The sequence below is a fragment of the Bufo gargarizans genome, chromosome 7 (genome assembly GCF_014858855.1).
Source record: "Bufo gargarizans isolate SCDJY-AF-19 chromosome 7, ASM1485885v1, whole genome shotgun sequence".
In the NCBI taxonomy this organism is placed as follows: domain Eukaryota; kingdom Metazoa; phylum Chordata; class Amphibia; order Anura; family Bufonidae; genus Bufo; species Bufo gargarizans.
In genome coordinates this window covers 38,875,130-38,893,514 of record NC_058086.1, presented here as the reverse complement: position 1 = coordinate 38,893,514, position 18,385 = coordinate 38,875,130, and the positions used below count along the sequence as shown (strand labels likewise).

Here is an 18,385-nt window from a genome sequence, read left to right as displayed (position 1 = left end):
GCATTACGGACAAGGATAGTACTGTTCTATGAAGAGCCTGCTGTTCCGTTCCGCAAAAAAACAGAATGCACGCGGATGTCATCCGTATATTTTCTGCGGATTCCAGAGTGTTATCGAACCTTAATTAGGTTCCTCTGATTACCATGTGAAATCCAAATTAGTAGAGAGTTACGAGCTCGGAGAAGTGTCCAACGAGATCATTCCACTTTAATGAAACAGTGTGTAAGATTATGATACTTACGGATAAGGTGGCGGATACAAGCCAACCTTCATAAACCATAAACGTAACATTTGCCATTTACATAGATTGGTACAGAAGGGGGATGATCCCGTGTACTCCCCTCATGCTTGTCTATGTTGTCTCCTTGTTCATTCTTTGGCCGCCCGCTTCCCAGAATTATGACTAGATAGTCTGCAGACTATCTCAAGGCCAAAGAAGACAGATGAATATAATTCTAGAAGGAAGTTAATACGGACACAATATATAATATAATGCACTTTTAACATTATTGCACTCACAAGAGTGTGTCCTGGCCTGAGATCCATGTTGCTGTGAGTTTGGGTCACTAAACTCGTTGTCGGGCCAGGAAAACGCATGCGAAACATGGGCTCCGAGACATTGATGTGTGAATCTGGCCTAAGATGGATCCTAACCGTTTTTTTTCGATTACCTTAATCGGTCTTCGGGAATATGTAGCGTCCAGAAATATCAGTCTTAAGCCTCATGCACACGACCATTGTTTTGTTCCGCATCCGAGCCGCAGTTTTTGCGGCTTGGATGCGGACCCATTCACTTCAATGGGGCCGCAAAAGATGCGGACAACACTCCATGTGCTGTCCGCATCCGTTGCTCTGTTCCCTAGCCCCGCATATAGAACATGCCCTATTCTTGTCCGTTTTGCGGACAAGAATAGGCATTTATACAATGGGCCGCCCGTTCTGCAAATTGCGGAAGGCACTTGGGCGGATTGCGTTTTTTTGCGGCTCCGCGGTTTGCGTACCGCAAAAAACGGAACGATCGTGTGCATGAGGCCTCAGGCAGAGAAAAGTGCTGACGTGTGCAGCTTTAAAGGGGTTGTCTCACTTCAGCAAGTGGCATTTATCATGTAGAGAAAGTTAATACAAGGCACTTACTAATATATTGTTATTATCCATATTGCTTCCTTTGCTGGGTGGATTCATTTTTCCATCACATTATACACTGCTCGTTTCCATGGTTACGACCACCCTGCAATCCAGCATTGGTGGACGTGCTTGCACACTAGAGGAAAAAGCACTGGCCTATGCCTGCTCCCATGGACCCGACCATCAGAGAGGCCGACGCTTTTTCCTATAGTGTGCAAGCACGTCCATCACTGATGGATTGCAGGGTGGTCGTAACCATGGAAACAAGCTGTGTATATATGAATGTGATGGAAAAATGAATCCAGCCAGCAAAGGAAGCCATATGGACAATCACAATACATTAGTAAGTGCCTTTTATTAACTTTCTCTACATGATAAATGCTATTTGCAGAAGTGAGACTATCCCTTTAAGCCAATAAGAAAGCAAATTTACTTGTCATGTGATTCACATGTCCAGCGTCCACCTTGCCTCATTTGCATAGGTGGCGGTAAACATTTTCTGCATTATTTTTGTCTTTACCCTATCATAACCATTTAAAGGGAATGTGTCATCAAAAAATGACCTATTGTTTTTGTGTTAAAAGGGAACCCGTCATCAGCTTTATGCTGAGCTCACTGAGGGCGGTATAAAGTAGTGACAGACATGCTGATGTCAGCGCTGTGTCGCTCATCCGCTAAACCTCAGTGGTCGCCGAGAACCAGCGTCATAATCATTGCAGCCCGGGCCTGGAAAAGAGTCAGATCTATTTATAAACGGAAAAAACAGGCACTCGCCATCTTTATCATAGAGTCAAGGTATAAAAACACATTTATTAGAAAACACCTCTAATCAAAAAACCATACATAAGAAATAAAATAGAATACATTTACTGGAAAAAGTACCTAAAATACTACAGTACTACTTTACCATTGGGTATATTGTATTTACTATTTCATCCAGATTGAATCCAGAGGCGCGTGTTTGCATTCACTAAATGGTGAAGCATTAAAACCAGATAGCTTGTATCATATATTACAAATCCATAGTAAAAACACCCTGCAGAAAATAAGGGATATTTAAGAGATAGTTTCAACCCTTAAAAATTTTTTGTGAATGATATAAAAATTTCAATTATTAAATATTCCAAAGTAACCGTGACAAAATGGAAACAAATCTCTTGTGTTGTTTCAGATTGTGATTATATAGAAGCTGGATACATAGAAATAGTGGTTACTACCAGATCCAAGTGTCCTCTGGTATTTGATCCAACTGGGGGAAACCAACGTGTCTCTCGGTTATCTTTGCGGAGTCTATAACGGCTGGGTACAAAAAATATATTCAGAGTGATTATAACCACATCCAAAGATGTCCTCTTATTTTTGATCCAACTTGAGAAAGCCGTTGTAACTTTCTATTAGTTAAAAAATTCGTAGGTCTTATAATTGGGGGTAAAGCGTTGATGTATGCCGAAAACAATGTATACATCCACTGCGCCGTAGGTGAGTGGTTAGTGGGTTAGTTTCTAAGTCTCTACTCACAGGAGACTATTTCATAAGCAGGCTGACAGCGGGGGCATCCTTCCACCCCATGGACAACCACCCACCCGGCCTTGTTCTTCTATGCGGCGCCGCTTCTCTGTGCCGGTCGGTCTGTGTTTGCAGATCCCGCGGTCAGGCTGGCGTCCCACGCGGTTGGAAGTGGATCACGTGATACAAGAGGAGGTCATGTGATGTTCCTTCTCTGCAGATGCTTTTGGGAATATTCAAAGAAAGGGGTATATTTCCAATCCCCCTAGGATTATATAAAAGCTGACGTCAGATGAATTATGCTGAGTGATTCAGTCCTATGGCTTTTCCAGACGCGTTTCGAGGTATTCAACCTCTTCCTCGGTGGCCATAACTAGGACTGAATATATATCCGCCTCTTTTATACTTTTATATCACAAACCAATACAAAATCCGGAATGGAGTTTACTATAAAGCAATGGTACTATTCCATTAACTCCTTACATTCAATATACCCCAAATGTATGAACCAATCATCAATTCATAGACCCTTATATCCAAAAAGAATAAAAAAGTATAAAAAATATATTTAAATAACAAAAAACGCACTTGCGTCTTCATTGCAATTCCTATGCGGTTTTTAGAAGTTTAGTGCTTTTTTTGTTATTGCCTGTGGATAGGTCATCAGTATCTGATCGGTGGGGGTCCAACACCCGGGACCCCCACCTATCAGCTCTTTGTGAAGGCACCGGTGCTTCTCTCTGCTTTTCCTAGACCACTGATGTCAGGTTCATCGTTTACGTGGACTAGGAGCCGTTCAGTGCCATTCAAGGGAATGGGGCTGAGCGCGATACCAAGCACATCCGCTATTCAATGTACGGCGCTGTGCTTGGTGAGCAGGTCATCAGAGAAGAAAATCCTGCGGCGCAAGAAACCATCCGATGGTTTGATTCAAAATTCAGAAATTTATTTTGCTGATGGTACAACGCGTTTCAGGGACAACAGTCCCGTTCATCAGGTACAGACTGGTGAGCGCAGGAGCGCTGGTGCCTTCTCAGACAGCTGATCATCGGGGGTCCGAGGATAGGTCATCAGTTTCAAAATCCTGGAAAACCCCTTTAAATGTTATGGTTAATTTCTCTGGTCTGTTAGGACCTCAGAAGATGGTTGACCACGTGCTCACTAGCCTTCTCTCGCTGCCAGGTTATGGTGGTTATGACTAATACACACAACCAGTATTAGCTACGCTGTCCAGTCCGCTTTGTGGCCAAATGATATAAGAAAGCACATTTCACACCAGGATAAATCCAGTTTGTTTCACCTGCAGACAAGTTTCAAACATGAATAGCCTCCACCTCGCGCAGGGAAACCTGTCAACATCTATGGCGCCCGGCAAGATGAGATAGGATCCTGCAGAGATGTTCTGCCCGTCAGGCTCAGATATCGTCTATTACTTCCATAGGGTATTATCTTGATTGAGGAGACAGGAATGATTCAGAATAACTCGCACCTCGACCTCGTATAATTACCCTGTAACCAGGAGCAATGGACGGCAGCCAGTCTAATGGTGCTCTGCATTAGCTGACGCATCTGTCCTGGTGCATGGAAGGCATGCTCACACAGGGGACGGGGACGCCGATCCGGGATGAATGTGCCAGTGAATTCCCATTGCAAAAATGACCCACCATGTAACTGTGCCACCGATCACCCGATGAGCGAGCAAACGCTTGTTCATCCAGCACATAAAATCATTGATTGCCTGCAGCAGATCTGTATGGAGACAGGTGAGCGCAGTAGATGATCTCCTCTGCTCATGACCAGGCATCAGCCCATGTAAAAGGGCCATTAGGATATATCTGGATGGCAGTGTCTGCGTACCTGCTGGAGCAGTAAGTACATAGGAGCAGTATTATAGTAGTTATATTCTTGTACATAGAGGGCAGTATTATAGTAGTTATATTCTCCTACATAGCAGCAGTATTATAGTTAGTTATATTCTTGTACATAGGGGGCAGTATTATAGTAGTTATATTCTTCTACATAGGAGGCAGTATTATAGTAGTTATATTCTTGTACATAGGAGCAGTATTATAGTAGTTATATTCTTGTACATAGCAGGCAGTATTATAGTAGTTATATTTTTGTACTCAGGAGCAGTATTATAGTAGTTATATTCTTGTACATAGGAGGCAGTATTATAGTAGTTATATTTTTGTACTCAGGAGCAGTATTATAGTAGTTATATTCTTGTACATAGCCATAGCAGGCAGTATTATAGTAGTTATATTTTTGTACTCAGGAGCAGTATTATAGCAGTTATATTCTTGTACATAGGAGGCAGTATTATACTAGTTATATTCTTGTACATAGGAGCAGTATTATAGTAGTTATATTCTTGTACATAGGAGCAGTATTATAGTAGTTATATTCTTGTACATAGGAGCAGTATTATAGTAATTATATTCTTGTACATAGGAGCAGTATTATAGTAGTTATATTCTTAACCATATTTCTTTTTATTGAAAGAAAAACCAAGGCCGAGGCCCACACATGACCATACAGTGGCAAAGAATACAAAATAGTTGTCCAGCATACATGTCAGGTGTAAGCATCACAAGCTATCATTGTCAATGAACACATCAAGAGAACATGACAAAAGAGAAAAGGGGAGGGGGAGAAAGGAGGGACAGTCAGGAAGGGGAGGAGGGAGGGGAAACAGGAAGTGATACATTTCTGCTCTATCAAGCAAAGTGTCTATAGACTTTCCATGGGGACCATAGTGTTAAGAAGCGAGAGCGGGAGTTACTCTCCCAGTGCGCCAACTCCTCAAAACGGTAGATCTGGTCAACCTTATCTGACCACATGTGAAGAGATGGTGGGGAATCATCTTTCCACAAAAAGGGGATAAGCAGCTTTGCTGCGGTAAGTAGCATTGTCGGGAGATTATTCTTAGCAGGAGTGAGGGTATCGTTAGGGCACCATACCAGAACCAGTTTAGCGTCCAAAACAATCTTGGTCTTACATATAGTATTAATCAAGGCCGAGGCCCACACATGACCATACAGTGACCAGATCTACTCCTCAAAACGGTAGATCTGGTCAACCTTATCTGACCACATGTGAAGAGATGGTGGGGAATCATCTTTCCACAAAAAGGGGATAAGCAGCTTTGCTGCGGTAAGTAGCATTGTCGGGAGATTATTCTTAGCAGGAGTGAGGGTATCGTTAGGGCACCATACCAGAACCAGTTTAGCGTCCAAAACAATCTTGGTCTTACATATAGTATTAATCAGGGACTCCACCTGCTTCCAGAACGGCTGAATCTTGTGACACAGCCACCAAATGTGAGACAGGGATCCAGTTTCTGTGCCACATCTCCAGCAGGTTTCAGGAATGTCTGGGTTCAATTTATGCAAAAATTCAGGTGTCTTATACCACCTGCTGAGTAGCTTAAAATAATTCTCCTGTACTCTAACACAACGGTTGAACCCATGCGAATGAGCTAAGACAAAGGCTTTCTCTGGTTCTTTAAAGGTCAGAGATAGCTCCTTTTCCCAGGAGGTCATATAACTGAGCTCCGGAGGCAAGCTGGAGAGCATTTCTTTATACATCAGGGAAAGTTGCCTAAGGGGGGGCTTAATAGCTAAGACTTTCTTCTCCAGCCAGGAAGGAGAACCACTCCCCGCAAAGGATCCAGTGCACTTAGCGGAATCTCTCTTAAAATCTGCCAGGTGGAAGAAGGGAGCAGTTTTGACTTCAGGGCGATCCAGTATCAGATTCCAGTGCAAACTACCATCTGGGAGAAGGACATCCCGCAAAGTGAGGTCAGCGAGCCTAGACCAAATCCCAGAGGGGCTTGACACGGAAGGGTGGATATGGGATTGTAAAAATTTGAGTGGCATGCAAGAGTTCGGAAAGCTGAACAGGTGGGATTGGACCATCTTGGACCACTCTACCAGCATCCCCTTCAAAAACGGAGAAGAGGCGCAGTGATTGGCCGAGAAGGGCCTAACACCCCACAAGGTAAGCCATTCACGGTTGGAGATCAATGTAGACTCAAGGCGTGAACATAATGAGTTAGATGGTCGAGACAGTGCTGTTACACATCTACATAATTGGACAGCAGTATAATATAATTTTACATCTGGCATCCCAAAGCCCCCAAACCTTCTATCCCTTGTCAGGATATGGTAGACAATGCGCGGAGACTTGCTATTCCATAGAAAACGCGCGAACACTCGGCGGACCTCTGTGAAGTATGAGTTCGGCAACCAGATAGGGAGAGATTGCAGCATATATAGAAATTTGGGGAGGATGAATGTCTTAAGGTAATTTTTCCTTCCAACCCAAGAAATAAATGGAAGCTTCAGGTTTTGTAAATGAGTACGCACATTTTGCAACAACGGAGCAAAGTTGAGAGAAGCTAAGTCTTGAACATTAGCCGAGATTCGTGTCCCCAAGAACGTAATGTCTCTGGAGGCCCAGGTGAACGGGGTGCATTGCATAAGATTATTAATCAAAGTTTTGGGGCAGGAAATATTGAGAGCCATGGACTTCCCATAATTTATTTTAAAATTGGATACGAATCCGAATTCCTCAAATATTTTCAACAGTTTGGGCAAGGACTCCGAAGGGTTGGAGGTCATAACTAAAAGGTCGTCCGCAAATGCTGCAGTAACATGATAGCCAGAGCCAACTCGTAGGCCTATAATATCTGGATCATCTCTAATTTTACACAGTAGGGTCTCCATCACTAAAACAAATAGTGCGGGAGAGAGGGGGCATCCCTGCCTCGTCCCGTTAGTGATGCGAAATGGTGGGGACAACGCTCCATTAACCTTGACCATGGCAGAGGGGGCCGAATATAAGGTATGGATAGCAGTAACAAACTGGTCCGGGAAGCCGAACCTTGCCAGGGTCCGCGACATAAAATGCCAGCTGACCCTGTCGAAGGCCTTCTCCGCATCCGTACTTACCAGAACCAAAGGCTTTGAAGAGCTCTTTGCCCAATTCACAAGATGGAGGAGCCGCACCGTGTTTTCCGACCCCTGTCTGCCATGGACAAAGCCCACCTGCTCCTCATGGACCACGTCAGGAAGGACTTCCTGAAGCCTAGAGGCGAGAATCTTCGCCCACCACTTCACATCATTATTAAGCAGGGATATCGGCCTATAATTACTGCAGCAAGTCGGATCCTTATTTTCCTTATGGAGGACAGTAATGTGTGCCAACAAGGAGTGAGGAGCAAGCGAACCACCAGTCAGGAGGTAGTTACACAAGTTCTGAAAATGAGGGATTAAAACATCTTGGAATGATTTGTAATACACGATGGAGAAACCATCGGGCCCTGGACTTTTGCCTGATGGGATGGACATGAGAATCTTGCGGATTTCTGACTCTGAAATGGGTCTAGTTAATTGAGAGGCCTTAGATGAGGAGATGGAAGGGAGATTAAGGGTCTGCAGGAATTTATCAGTGGCTTCCGCCAGGTCACCAGGCGTAGCCCCTGACGGTGGGGGTAAATTGTACAGGGCTTCATAGAAGGAACAAAATGCCTTGGCTATATCTGGGGTGGACTTATGTAACAATCCCTTGGAGTCTTTAATAGAGGAAACAAAGGAGTCAGAGAACTGCTTTTTGGCAATAGCCGACATCAGTTTGTTTCCCCTATTTCCATGGACATAGGCCCTGAACCTGGATCTCAACACTAATTTTGCAGAGGTGACGTTTAATAAGTTTTTAAGACGCGTTCTGGCTTCAGTCAATTCCGTTAGGGTAAGTATAGCCTGTGACTCCTTGTGGGAGGATTCCAAACGAGCAATGGTAGCCAGCAAGGCGTCCAGGGCCTTCGTCCTTTGCTTTTTTACATAAGCTCCCAAGGCAATAAGTTCTCCCCTAAGGACCACTTTATGGGCTTCCCAAAGTATAGCTGGCGAGGGGGGGGGAATCTGGGGTGTCATTAATTCTAAAGAATTCCAAGATCGAGGCCCTAAGTTTGGTGGCGTGTGTGGGGTCTGAGACCAAAGTGTCGTTAAGGCGCCACACACGTTCCTTCCTTTGTGGACCTGTCAGAGAAAAGCTGATAAAAACAGGGGCATGATGAGATAACGTTATATTGCCTATCCGGGCTCCAGAGACATTACGTATATGTGAGTCAGACATGAATAAGTAATCCAATCTATGGAAGGACGTCTTAGCGTGCGAATAAAATGTATAGTCCCGGCCATTGGGATTCATGATCCGCCAGAAGTCTAAAACCTTTAGTTTCCTCAGCGAGGATTTTAGCCTTTTTAGTAATCTATAAGACACAGAAGGTCTGCCCGCCGAGGTGTCCACCGCTGGTTCCATGGCAACATTAAAGTCGCCCCCCAGAATCAGTAACCCCTCAGAGAAGGATGAGAGGGCAGTTAGGGTCTGAACGAGCCATGGGACTTGGCCTTTATTAGGTGCATACAGATTGGCGAGCGTTACCGGGGAGTCCCCCAAGACGCCTTTTACAAACAGGAATCTGCCTTCGGGGTCAGCAGAAATAGTTTGGGGCTTGAAAGGGAGGCACTTATGTAAAGCAATACTAACCCCCCTACTGGCCGAATCGTGTGTGCTATGGAACCATTGCACAAATTTCCTAGGAGGAAACTTAGGAATTTTGCCTGTCCTAAAATGAGTCTCCTGCAGGAAGACCACTGACACCTTATCTTTCAGGAGGAGGGAAAGCGTCTGGGCCCGTTTGCATGGCTCGTTCAGACCATGTGCATTAAGCGAGGCAACAGTTATGGAGGACATTTTTGCATACATACAACTGTACATGAGCACATGGTACACCAGGTCACAGAAAGAAGTACCCGGATAAAAAGAGCAGAGGAAAGGAGGGGAAGGGAGGAGGTCAAGGAACGGAAAATAGAGGGAACAACATGAAACATTTTGAACAGACACATGACCTGCTCGGACACGCTACCTATCCGAGAGGCGATGAGCGCCTCACTTATCACCGGCCCAAACAGAAATGGACTGGCGAGGGAGCAAGTGAAGCGCTTATGGTCTATAACATAGAGACCAAAAAAGAACGAAAAAAGTAAAAGAAAACACATCCAGCACCGGGATCCATCCGGTCATTACCCTGCACATGAGGGGGGAGGGAACCTCTCTTTGGAGGCAAAAACCTGCCTCAGCAGGAAAGCGTCCCGTGTAGAACATAACGCCCCATAAGGACCTTAGACTGCAAAATGGGTAGCAGCGAAACATAGGGCCATTAGGGAAAGGCCAGAATCAGCAAAACAGAACATTCTGTACAGAGGTAGGAGTTACCAACTTCTCACAGTAACGGAATGAAATAAAGCATGTTATTAGCAGTTCATGCTCGCAAAAACAACCAAAAACCTTGTCACAGGCTCAGGTGAGAGCCCTGTCTGACTTGCTGCGACCCGATCGATCCGACCTGCCTGCAGATGCCGTCTGCCAAGCAGATACTCGCGGTGGGGAAGGCAGGGGGCCATCTTGGTCAGCTGGCAGCCATGAGGGAATTTCCACTGGAGGGACATCTAGGGACCTCCAGACTGATTCCAGGTCCGCAGGCGACCGCACCGTGAGTAGTTTTCCATTCCTGGACACAGACAGCCCGAAAGGGTATAGCCACCTGAACGGGGTAGACGTCTTGCGAAGAACATCAAGGAGAGGTTTGAACAAGCGTCGCTTTGCCAGGGTAGAAGGCGCCAGGTCCTGGTACATCTGTAACGGCACGTTGTCATACTCCAGCACTTCCATCTCTCTTTGCCTTTTCAGGAGAGCTGCGGTGTCTACGTAGCTCAGTAGGCCGCAAATTACGTTGCGTGGCGGATCTTGGGGTTTAGGCCTAGGGCGCAATGCCCTGTGAATGCGCTCCACTACTATCCCCTCCGCTCTATCAGGCCCAAGCATCGCGGAGAACAGTTCTCGCGCCACTTTCGGCAAGGCCTCCGCCGCTAGTGATTCAGGTAGGCCGCGAATGCGTATGTTGCGCCGGCGACTCCGGTTCTCCTGATCCTCCAATTTCAAGAAGGCGTCATTCAATAGGGCTTTTTGAGACGCAAGCACCTCCGCTGCTTTACCCTCATAGGTCAGTATGGCTTCTTGCGTGCTTTCCAGCGTGACCACTCTCTGGCCGAGATGTTTTATATCGTCCTTAATGTCCGCCAAATCCTGCTTGAGTGGCGTGAGGGCAGATTCAAGAACCCAGCGAAGGGTCCGTTCCGACAGCGGTGGATCTCTAGGCCTCCTGTCTGAAATATCAGAGCCGCTGTCCGCATCCGAAAGTTCTCCTGCGTCGGAGTCTGGAGCAGTAGACGCCGCCATATTGGCGCCTTTCTGAGCGGCAGCTCTCGGCGTTTTTCGGAGAAATTTCTCCATCTCAGGCTGTCGGGAGCGCTGTGGGGTAGATTCTGAGCTTCCTCTTGTCTTTTCTTTGCTAGGTTTCCCCATAATCAGGTAAAATCCAAGCTTTTATAGGGTAAATGAGCCGGAATGCTGGAGGAGCTCAAGCTCGTGCAGCCATTCAGCAGCGTGGCTCCTATAGTAGTTCTATTCTTGTACATAGGAGCAGTATTATAGTAGTTATATTCTTGTACATAGCAGCAGTATTATAGTAGTTATATTCTTGTACATAGGAGCAGTATTATAGTAGTTCTATTCTTGTACATAGGAGCAGTATTATAGTAGTTATATTCTTGTACATAGGAGCAGTATTATAGTAGTTATATTCTTGTACATAGGAGCAGTATTATAGTAGTTATATTCTTGTACATAGGAGCAGTATTATAGTAGTTATATTCTTGTACATAGGAGCAGTATTATAGTAGTTATATTCTTGTACATAGGAGAAGTATTATAGTAGTTATATTCTTGTACATAGGAGCAGTATTATAGTAGTTATATTCTTGTACATAGGAGGCAGTATTATAGTAGTTATATTCTTGTACATAGGAGGCAGTATTATAGTAGTTATATTTTTGTACATAGGAGCAGTATTATAGTAGTTATATTCTTGTACATAGGAGGCAGTATTATAGTAGTTATATTCTTGTACATAGGAGGCAGTATTATAGTAGTTATATTTTTGTACATGGGAGCAGTATTATAGTAGTTATATTCTTGTACGTAGGAGGCAGTATTATAGTAGTTATATTCTTGTACATAGGAACAGTATTATAGTAGTTATATTTTTGTACATAGGAGCAGTATTATAGTAGTTATATTCTTGTACATAGGAGGCAGTATTATAGTAGTTATATTCTTGTACATAGGAGCAGTATTATAGTAGTTATATTCTTGTACATAGGAGGCAGTATTATAGTAGTTATATTTTTGTACATGGGAGCAGTATTATAGTAGTTATATTCTTGTACGTAGGAGGCAGTATTATAGTAGTTATATTCTTGTACATAGGAGAAGTATTATAGTAGTGATAATCCTGTACATAGGAGCAGTATTATAGTAGTTATATTCTTGTATATAGGAGGCAGTATTATAGTAGTTATATTCTTGTACATAAGAGGCAGTATTATAGTAGTTATATTTTTGTACATAGGAGCAGTATTATAGTAGTGATAATCCTGTACATAGGAGCAGTATTATAGTAGTGATAATCTTGTATATAGGAGGCAGTGTTATAGCAGTAATACTCTTCAGTTTAGGGGGAGCCTTTTATGATGGCTGTATGTCCTTCAATAGGCAATCCTTTTAATCCCCAATACCTGATCTTGGGCTCCAGTGCATTCAGGAAGAATAGTTTTGCTTGTACTACCTGCATTCTCATGCACACCTCTGGTGTCTATATTGTATACTGCCTCATGTGCACTTACCGCTTCATACACACAAGCGAGCAGCAAGCACATGGACAAATCATCTGCACATACAGGTGACCTCCAATGAGCTCCTTGAGACTTTGCTATAATACATTATTTATTAGAAAGTAATAAGATTAGTAACCGTTCTGCGTTTGTTAAGCTGAAAATTAATAAATAGTTTAAGACCCGTGTACGCAGTCGACACAATGACAGGATTCAGCCGATAAATTCAGACATTTTTGCCGTGAGACTTTAATCCCTTGATTAGAAATCACCATGATAGGTCAGGACTTAAACCCTTATTATTGCATTAGGACACCAATGTTTATTGCACCTGGCATCCTGCTGAAGAGGACAGTTGGGCGGAGAATTGTTAGTCAGCCCCTTTAGCCAATCAGCATCGCTGAGGACATTCGATTATTTAGTTGTTCAATATATTTAAACCTTGTTTCTAATTAAGGTCACGTTCACATCTGCGGAATGTCTTCCCTTTTCTGTTCCAACCTAGGAACACGAAAAAATATGGAAGCACCAGATCCATCATATGACGGACACCAGTGGTTCCTGATGGATCCCATGGACTATGAGTCTGGTGTGCACAATAGTGCATCATGCAGCGGTATGTTTTTGTGCATTTTTGCTGTAATCTGGAATGGAGGCTTCTCATGGAACCTCTGCTGCAGATATCAACCTTGCCTAATCTTGAGTATGTGCCTTCAAAATAAAAAATTCAAAACGTCAGGTGCAAAAGTTTTAAATTCTAGCTGTAGGGGTGAACATGAGCCGTTATGTGGACATTCTTACTTGTGTGCAGAGAAATTACATGATATCGCCATACATACAAGGTTCTCAGACATATATAGTGCACACCTGCATGTACCAAGATTGACCCATTGAGCAGAAGACCTGGCTCCATAGCTTCATGTGTCAGCTTTATGTCCACAGTTCCTTATCTGTATTTACATTTCTCACTTATCAGCTCTGCACTCCGAGCCTCGTCCTGTACCTGGACTGTACTGCTGAAATCATGACCACGCGGGTAGTCGGAAGAAATAAGGTCAGTCATCGGAATGAAGTCACTGCCGAGAACGTCCAGAGGAGGCTACAGATGTTCTACCAGACCTTGGAGCCTTTACTTATGTATTATGAGACCAAGGCTGTTCTCTGTAAGGTAAGTTATATAGTTATATTCCTGTCTCTAGGGGGCAGTATTATAGAAGTCATATTCTTGTACATAGGAGCGGTATTATAGCAGTTATATTCTTATACATAGGAGCAGTATTATAGTAGCTATATTCTTGCACATAGGAGCAGTATTATAGTAGTTATATTCTTGTACATAGGAGCAGTATTATAGTAGTTATATTCTTGTACATAGGAGCGGTATTATAGCAGTTATATTCTTATACATAGGAGCAGTATTATAGTAGCTATATTCTTGTACATAGGAGCAGTATTATAGTAGTTATATTCTTGTACATAGGAGCGGTATTATAGCAGTTATATTCTTATACATAGGAGCAGTATTATAGTAGCTATATTCTTGTACATAGGAGCAGTATTATAGTAGTTATATTCTTGTACATAGGAGCAGTATTATAGTAGATATATTCTTGGACATAGGAGCAGTATTATAGTAGCTATATTCTTGTACATAGGAGCAGTATTATAGTAGTTATATTCTTGTACATAGGAGCAGTATTATAGAAGTCATATTCTTGTACATAGGAGCGGTATTATAGCAGTTATATTCTTGTACATAGGAGGCAGTATTATAGTAGTTATATTCTTGTACATAGGAGGCAGTATTATAGTAGTTTTATTCTTGTACATAGAGGCAGTATTATAGTATCACCCAACAGTCACAGCAGCAGACTGTGGCAGGGACTTTAGCTGCGATCATCCGACGGATACCGAGTTCTGGTAGTGTTTGGGAGCGCGGGTGGGCTATTATATATATATGCAGTATTATAGTAGTTATATTCTTGTACATAGGAGAAGTATTATAGTAGTTATATTCTTGTACATAGGAGCAGTATTATAGTAGTTATATTCTTGTACATAGGAGAAGTATTATAGTAGTTATATTCTTGTACATAGGAGCAGTATTATAGTAGTTATATTCTTGTACATAGGAGGCAGTATTATAGTAGTTATATTCCTGTACATAGGAGCAGTATTATAGTAGTTATATTCTTGTACATAGGGGAAGTATTATAGTAGTTATATTCTTGTACATAGGAGCAGTATTATAGTAGTTATATTCTTGTACATAGGGGCAGTATTATAGTAGTTATATTCTTGTACATAGGAGCAGTATTATAGTAGTTATATTCTTGTACATAGAAGCAGTATTATAGTAGTTATATTCTTGTACATAGGAGCAGTATTATAGTAGTTATATTCTTGTACATAGGAGCAGTATTATAGTAGTTATATTCTTGTACATAAGAGCAGTATTACAGTAGTTATATTCTTGTACATAGGAGCAGTATTATAGTAGTTATATTCTTGTACATAGGAGCAGTATTATAGTAGTTATATTCTTGTACATAGGAGCAGTATTATAGTAGTTATATTCTTGTACATAGGAGGCAGTAATATAGTAGTTATATTCTTGTACATAGGAGCAGTATTATAGTAGTTATATTCCTGTACATAGGAGCAGTATTACAGTAGTTATATTCTTGTACATAGGAGCAGTATTATAGTAGTTATATTCTTGTACATAGGAGGCAGTAATATAGTAGTTATATTCTTGTACATAGGAGCAGTATTATAGTAGTTATATTCTTGTACATAGGAGCAGTATTATAGTAGTTATATTCTTGTACATAGGAGCAGTATTATAGTAGTTATATTCTTGTACATAGGAGGAAGTATTATAGTAGTTATATTCCTGTACATAGGAGCAGTATTACAGTAGTTATATTCTTGTACATAGGAGCAGTATTATAGTAGTTATATTCTTGTACATAGGAGCAGTATTATAGTAGTTATATTCCTGTACATAGGAGCAGTATTACAGTAGTTATATTCTTGTACATAGGAGCAGTATTATAGTAGTTATATTCTTGTACATAGGAGGAAGTATTATAGTAGTTATATTCTTGTACATAGGAGCAGTATTATAGTAGGTATATTCTTATACATAGGAGCAGTATTATAGTAGTTATATTGTTGTACATAGGAGCAGTATTATAGTAGTTATATTCTTGTACATAGGAGGCAGTATTATAGTAGTTATATTCTTGTACATAGGAGCAGTATTATAGTAGTTATATTCTTGTACATAGGAGGAAGTATTATAGTAGTTATATTCTTGTACATAGGAGCAGTATTATAGTAGGTATATTCTTATACATAGGAGCAGTATTATAGTAGTTATATTGTTGTACATAGGAGCAGTATTATAGTAGTTATATTCTTGTACATAGGAGGCAGTATTATAGTAGTTATATTGTTGTACATATGAGACGTATTACTTAATTATATTCTTTTTTATGGTGGTGGTTTAGTTTTCTAGTAGATTTCTTCTCATCCATAAGGCAGCATTGTAGTTTTAGTGTTGTAAATAATTTTAGCTTAATGTAATCTGAAAAGGGACAACTTTCGGGAACAGACATATCCACATATCAGTATCACTCTCCTTCCCCCACTCCTCTTGGCAGCTCATACAATGTGCATTGCTTATTATGAGAGGGAAATTCAGAATAAATATTGGAAGGGATTTATCAAAATCATCTTGTGTGACTCTCAGTTGTGATGAGAGTGGATTGGGCGATGACTCATAGAAGCATCGAGCGCTGTAGACATCCAAGGGCCATATGGAGGCAAAATGATCAATAGGCACATCCCAACAAGCAGGCTTGGCAACAGCACCCCCTTCAGGAGAAGGCTGGAACATCAGTGCCTTCAGGAGAAGGCTGGAACATCAATGCTATAGTATATGTCTTCACTTTGTCTAATATGTGGATTGGGATAAGTTCTAGCAAAATATTTATGCATCGAAAGACAAGAATTAGATAAAATTCCCATTCTTATCATGGTCTCCAAAGTTTCCCCATTTAATTACTCTTCACACGAGTGAAGCCTGCACAAATGAAACCTCCGGTTTGGACTGTAGAGACGGCAACTTTTCAATTACGGCTCACCATTCCTGAACCTGAAAAACCCTCTGTTATTTGGAGAACAAAATCTTTCTCCTGCCAAGAAAAACAGCCGCCGAAGGTAAATTGTGTTTCCGAGTGTGCAGCGGCGGGCAGCGCTTTTATATTATATTCGTGGTCTTAACCCGTCCATCTGCCAAGTGCAGCTTCTTACTGGGCGACCATCTCTGAAATTGACCGTTTCACCACGTTCTTGCCTTGAGCACCTGGGGCTTCAAACAATTCAATTTTCAGTTTTTTCTTTGTTGAACATGGACAATAATTAACTCCCATCCCATGTATTTATGTCACCACTTAACTACAGCGAAACAGGAGACTCTGGAATAAAGAGACGCGAAGGGAATATTTTTTTTAAAGCGGCTAAATTTGTCCCATTTTTCTAAAATTCACATAGGATGTGTACAAGTCTTGTGTCGTGAGAAATGTATTTTGACCCCATACAATAGCTTACTTTGTGGGAGATTTGTATTTGAAATCTTTCCTCTGCGACTATGTAGCGTAAAGTATCACACATTTATATAATTGGTATTTAAAGGAACACTCCAGAAAAAAGCTCATACACTGTGTTATGGCAAGTGGGCGGAGCATGACACAGGGATTCAAAGAATACCATATATGGAAGCCCTGAGGTCCTGCATAGGGTATAACATAGTGTCTCAGGTTCTTCTTGGACAGTTCCTTTTACGTTGCTCTGAAGGGGGTGTCCAGGGTTATAGAAGAAAAAAATCTCTTTATCTCCAGAAACAGCGCCACTCTCCTCGATGTGGCCATGGCTGGTATGGCTACTCATCTTCATTCACATAAAGGGGGGTAAATTGCAGTAGTAGAAATGCCTAAAATACTTGTGATACCATGGTGACTTACTTAAAAAAGAGTTACAAGGAAGAGGAGCAGCTACATCTGAGCTGATTTGTTTCTTCAGACTGGTTAAAAGGACAATTTAAAGGCCCACACACACACACAAATAACTTATCTATGTTAGGACATACAGCCATGTGCACTGAGGGAGGGACTAAGTCACTCCGTGCAACCTTGCTCCTCCTGCTTCCTCTGCCTGCCCCTCCCTCTACTTCCTCTGCCTGCCCCTCCCTCTACTTCTTGATTGACAGGGCATAGTCACCTTACCTGGTCCTGTCAATGAAGGAGTTTGAGGGGCAGGCAGAGGAAGCAGGAAGCGCAAGGTTGCACGGAGTGACTTAGTCCCTCCCTCAGTGCACTTAACAGCTCATTTGCATATGGATTAAAAGTACTTTTTCTCCAGAATGAAGCAACAGATCACTAAATGTAAGGCATTATTACATTCAACTGATCTAGCCCTACAAGGCATCGTGTCTGGTTTATCAGTGAATTTCTTGGTGACACGCTCCCTTTAAAAGAACCTGTCTCAGCTCCACCCTTGTGCAACTTTAACAAAAAAAAAATATACATATAATTTGTCATTTATACCTGTTAGAAAACGTGCGCAGATGCATGAAGACCAACGAGCATAAGATAACGGGGACATGTCCTATCGGTTTTACCTTAAGAACATGAACCTCTCAGGGCCGAGCCGATGACACTGCGTTGGTGATCGGTGGACTTTACCTTATTCTTATAACCTAAAAGGTCAGTGCAGACCTGGAGCTGATCTGCTCAGACAGGTTCGTCAGCCTGTAAGATGGAGGACACATACCGCAGCGAGACCGGGGAGCCCGAGAAATGGCACAATGTATCACAGAAAGAAACACGGGAAGACGTCTACAGGCCGGGCAATGAAGAATTGCTCTTGGCTCATAGAGGGGAGTTCCA

The 18,385-nt window shown here is 42.2% G+C and overlaps 1 protein-coding gene across 2 annotated transcripts in view; it reads left to right on the top strand.

Moving 5' to 3' along the window:
• Nucleotides 1–18,385, top strand: part of AK5 (adenylate kinase 5) — a 194,635-nt gene that overhangs the window by 171,807 nt on the left and 4,443 nt on the right. For both annotated transcript variants that reach the window (XM_044300470.1, XM_044300471.1), the window contains exon 13: nucleotides 13,408–13,599. In XM_044300470.1, coding sequence (XP_044156405.1) covers nucleotides 13,408–13,599 — 192 coding nt within the window. The remainder of the gene's footprint in view (nucleotides 1–13,407; nucleotides 13,600–18,385) is intronic.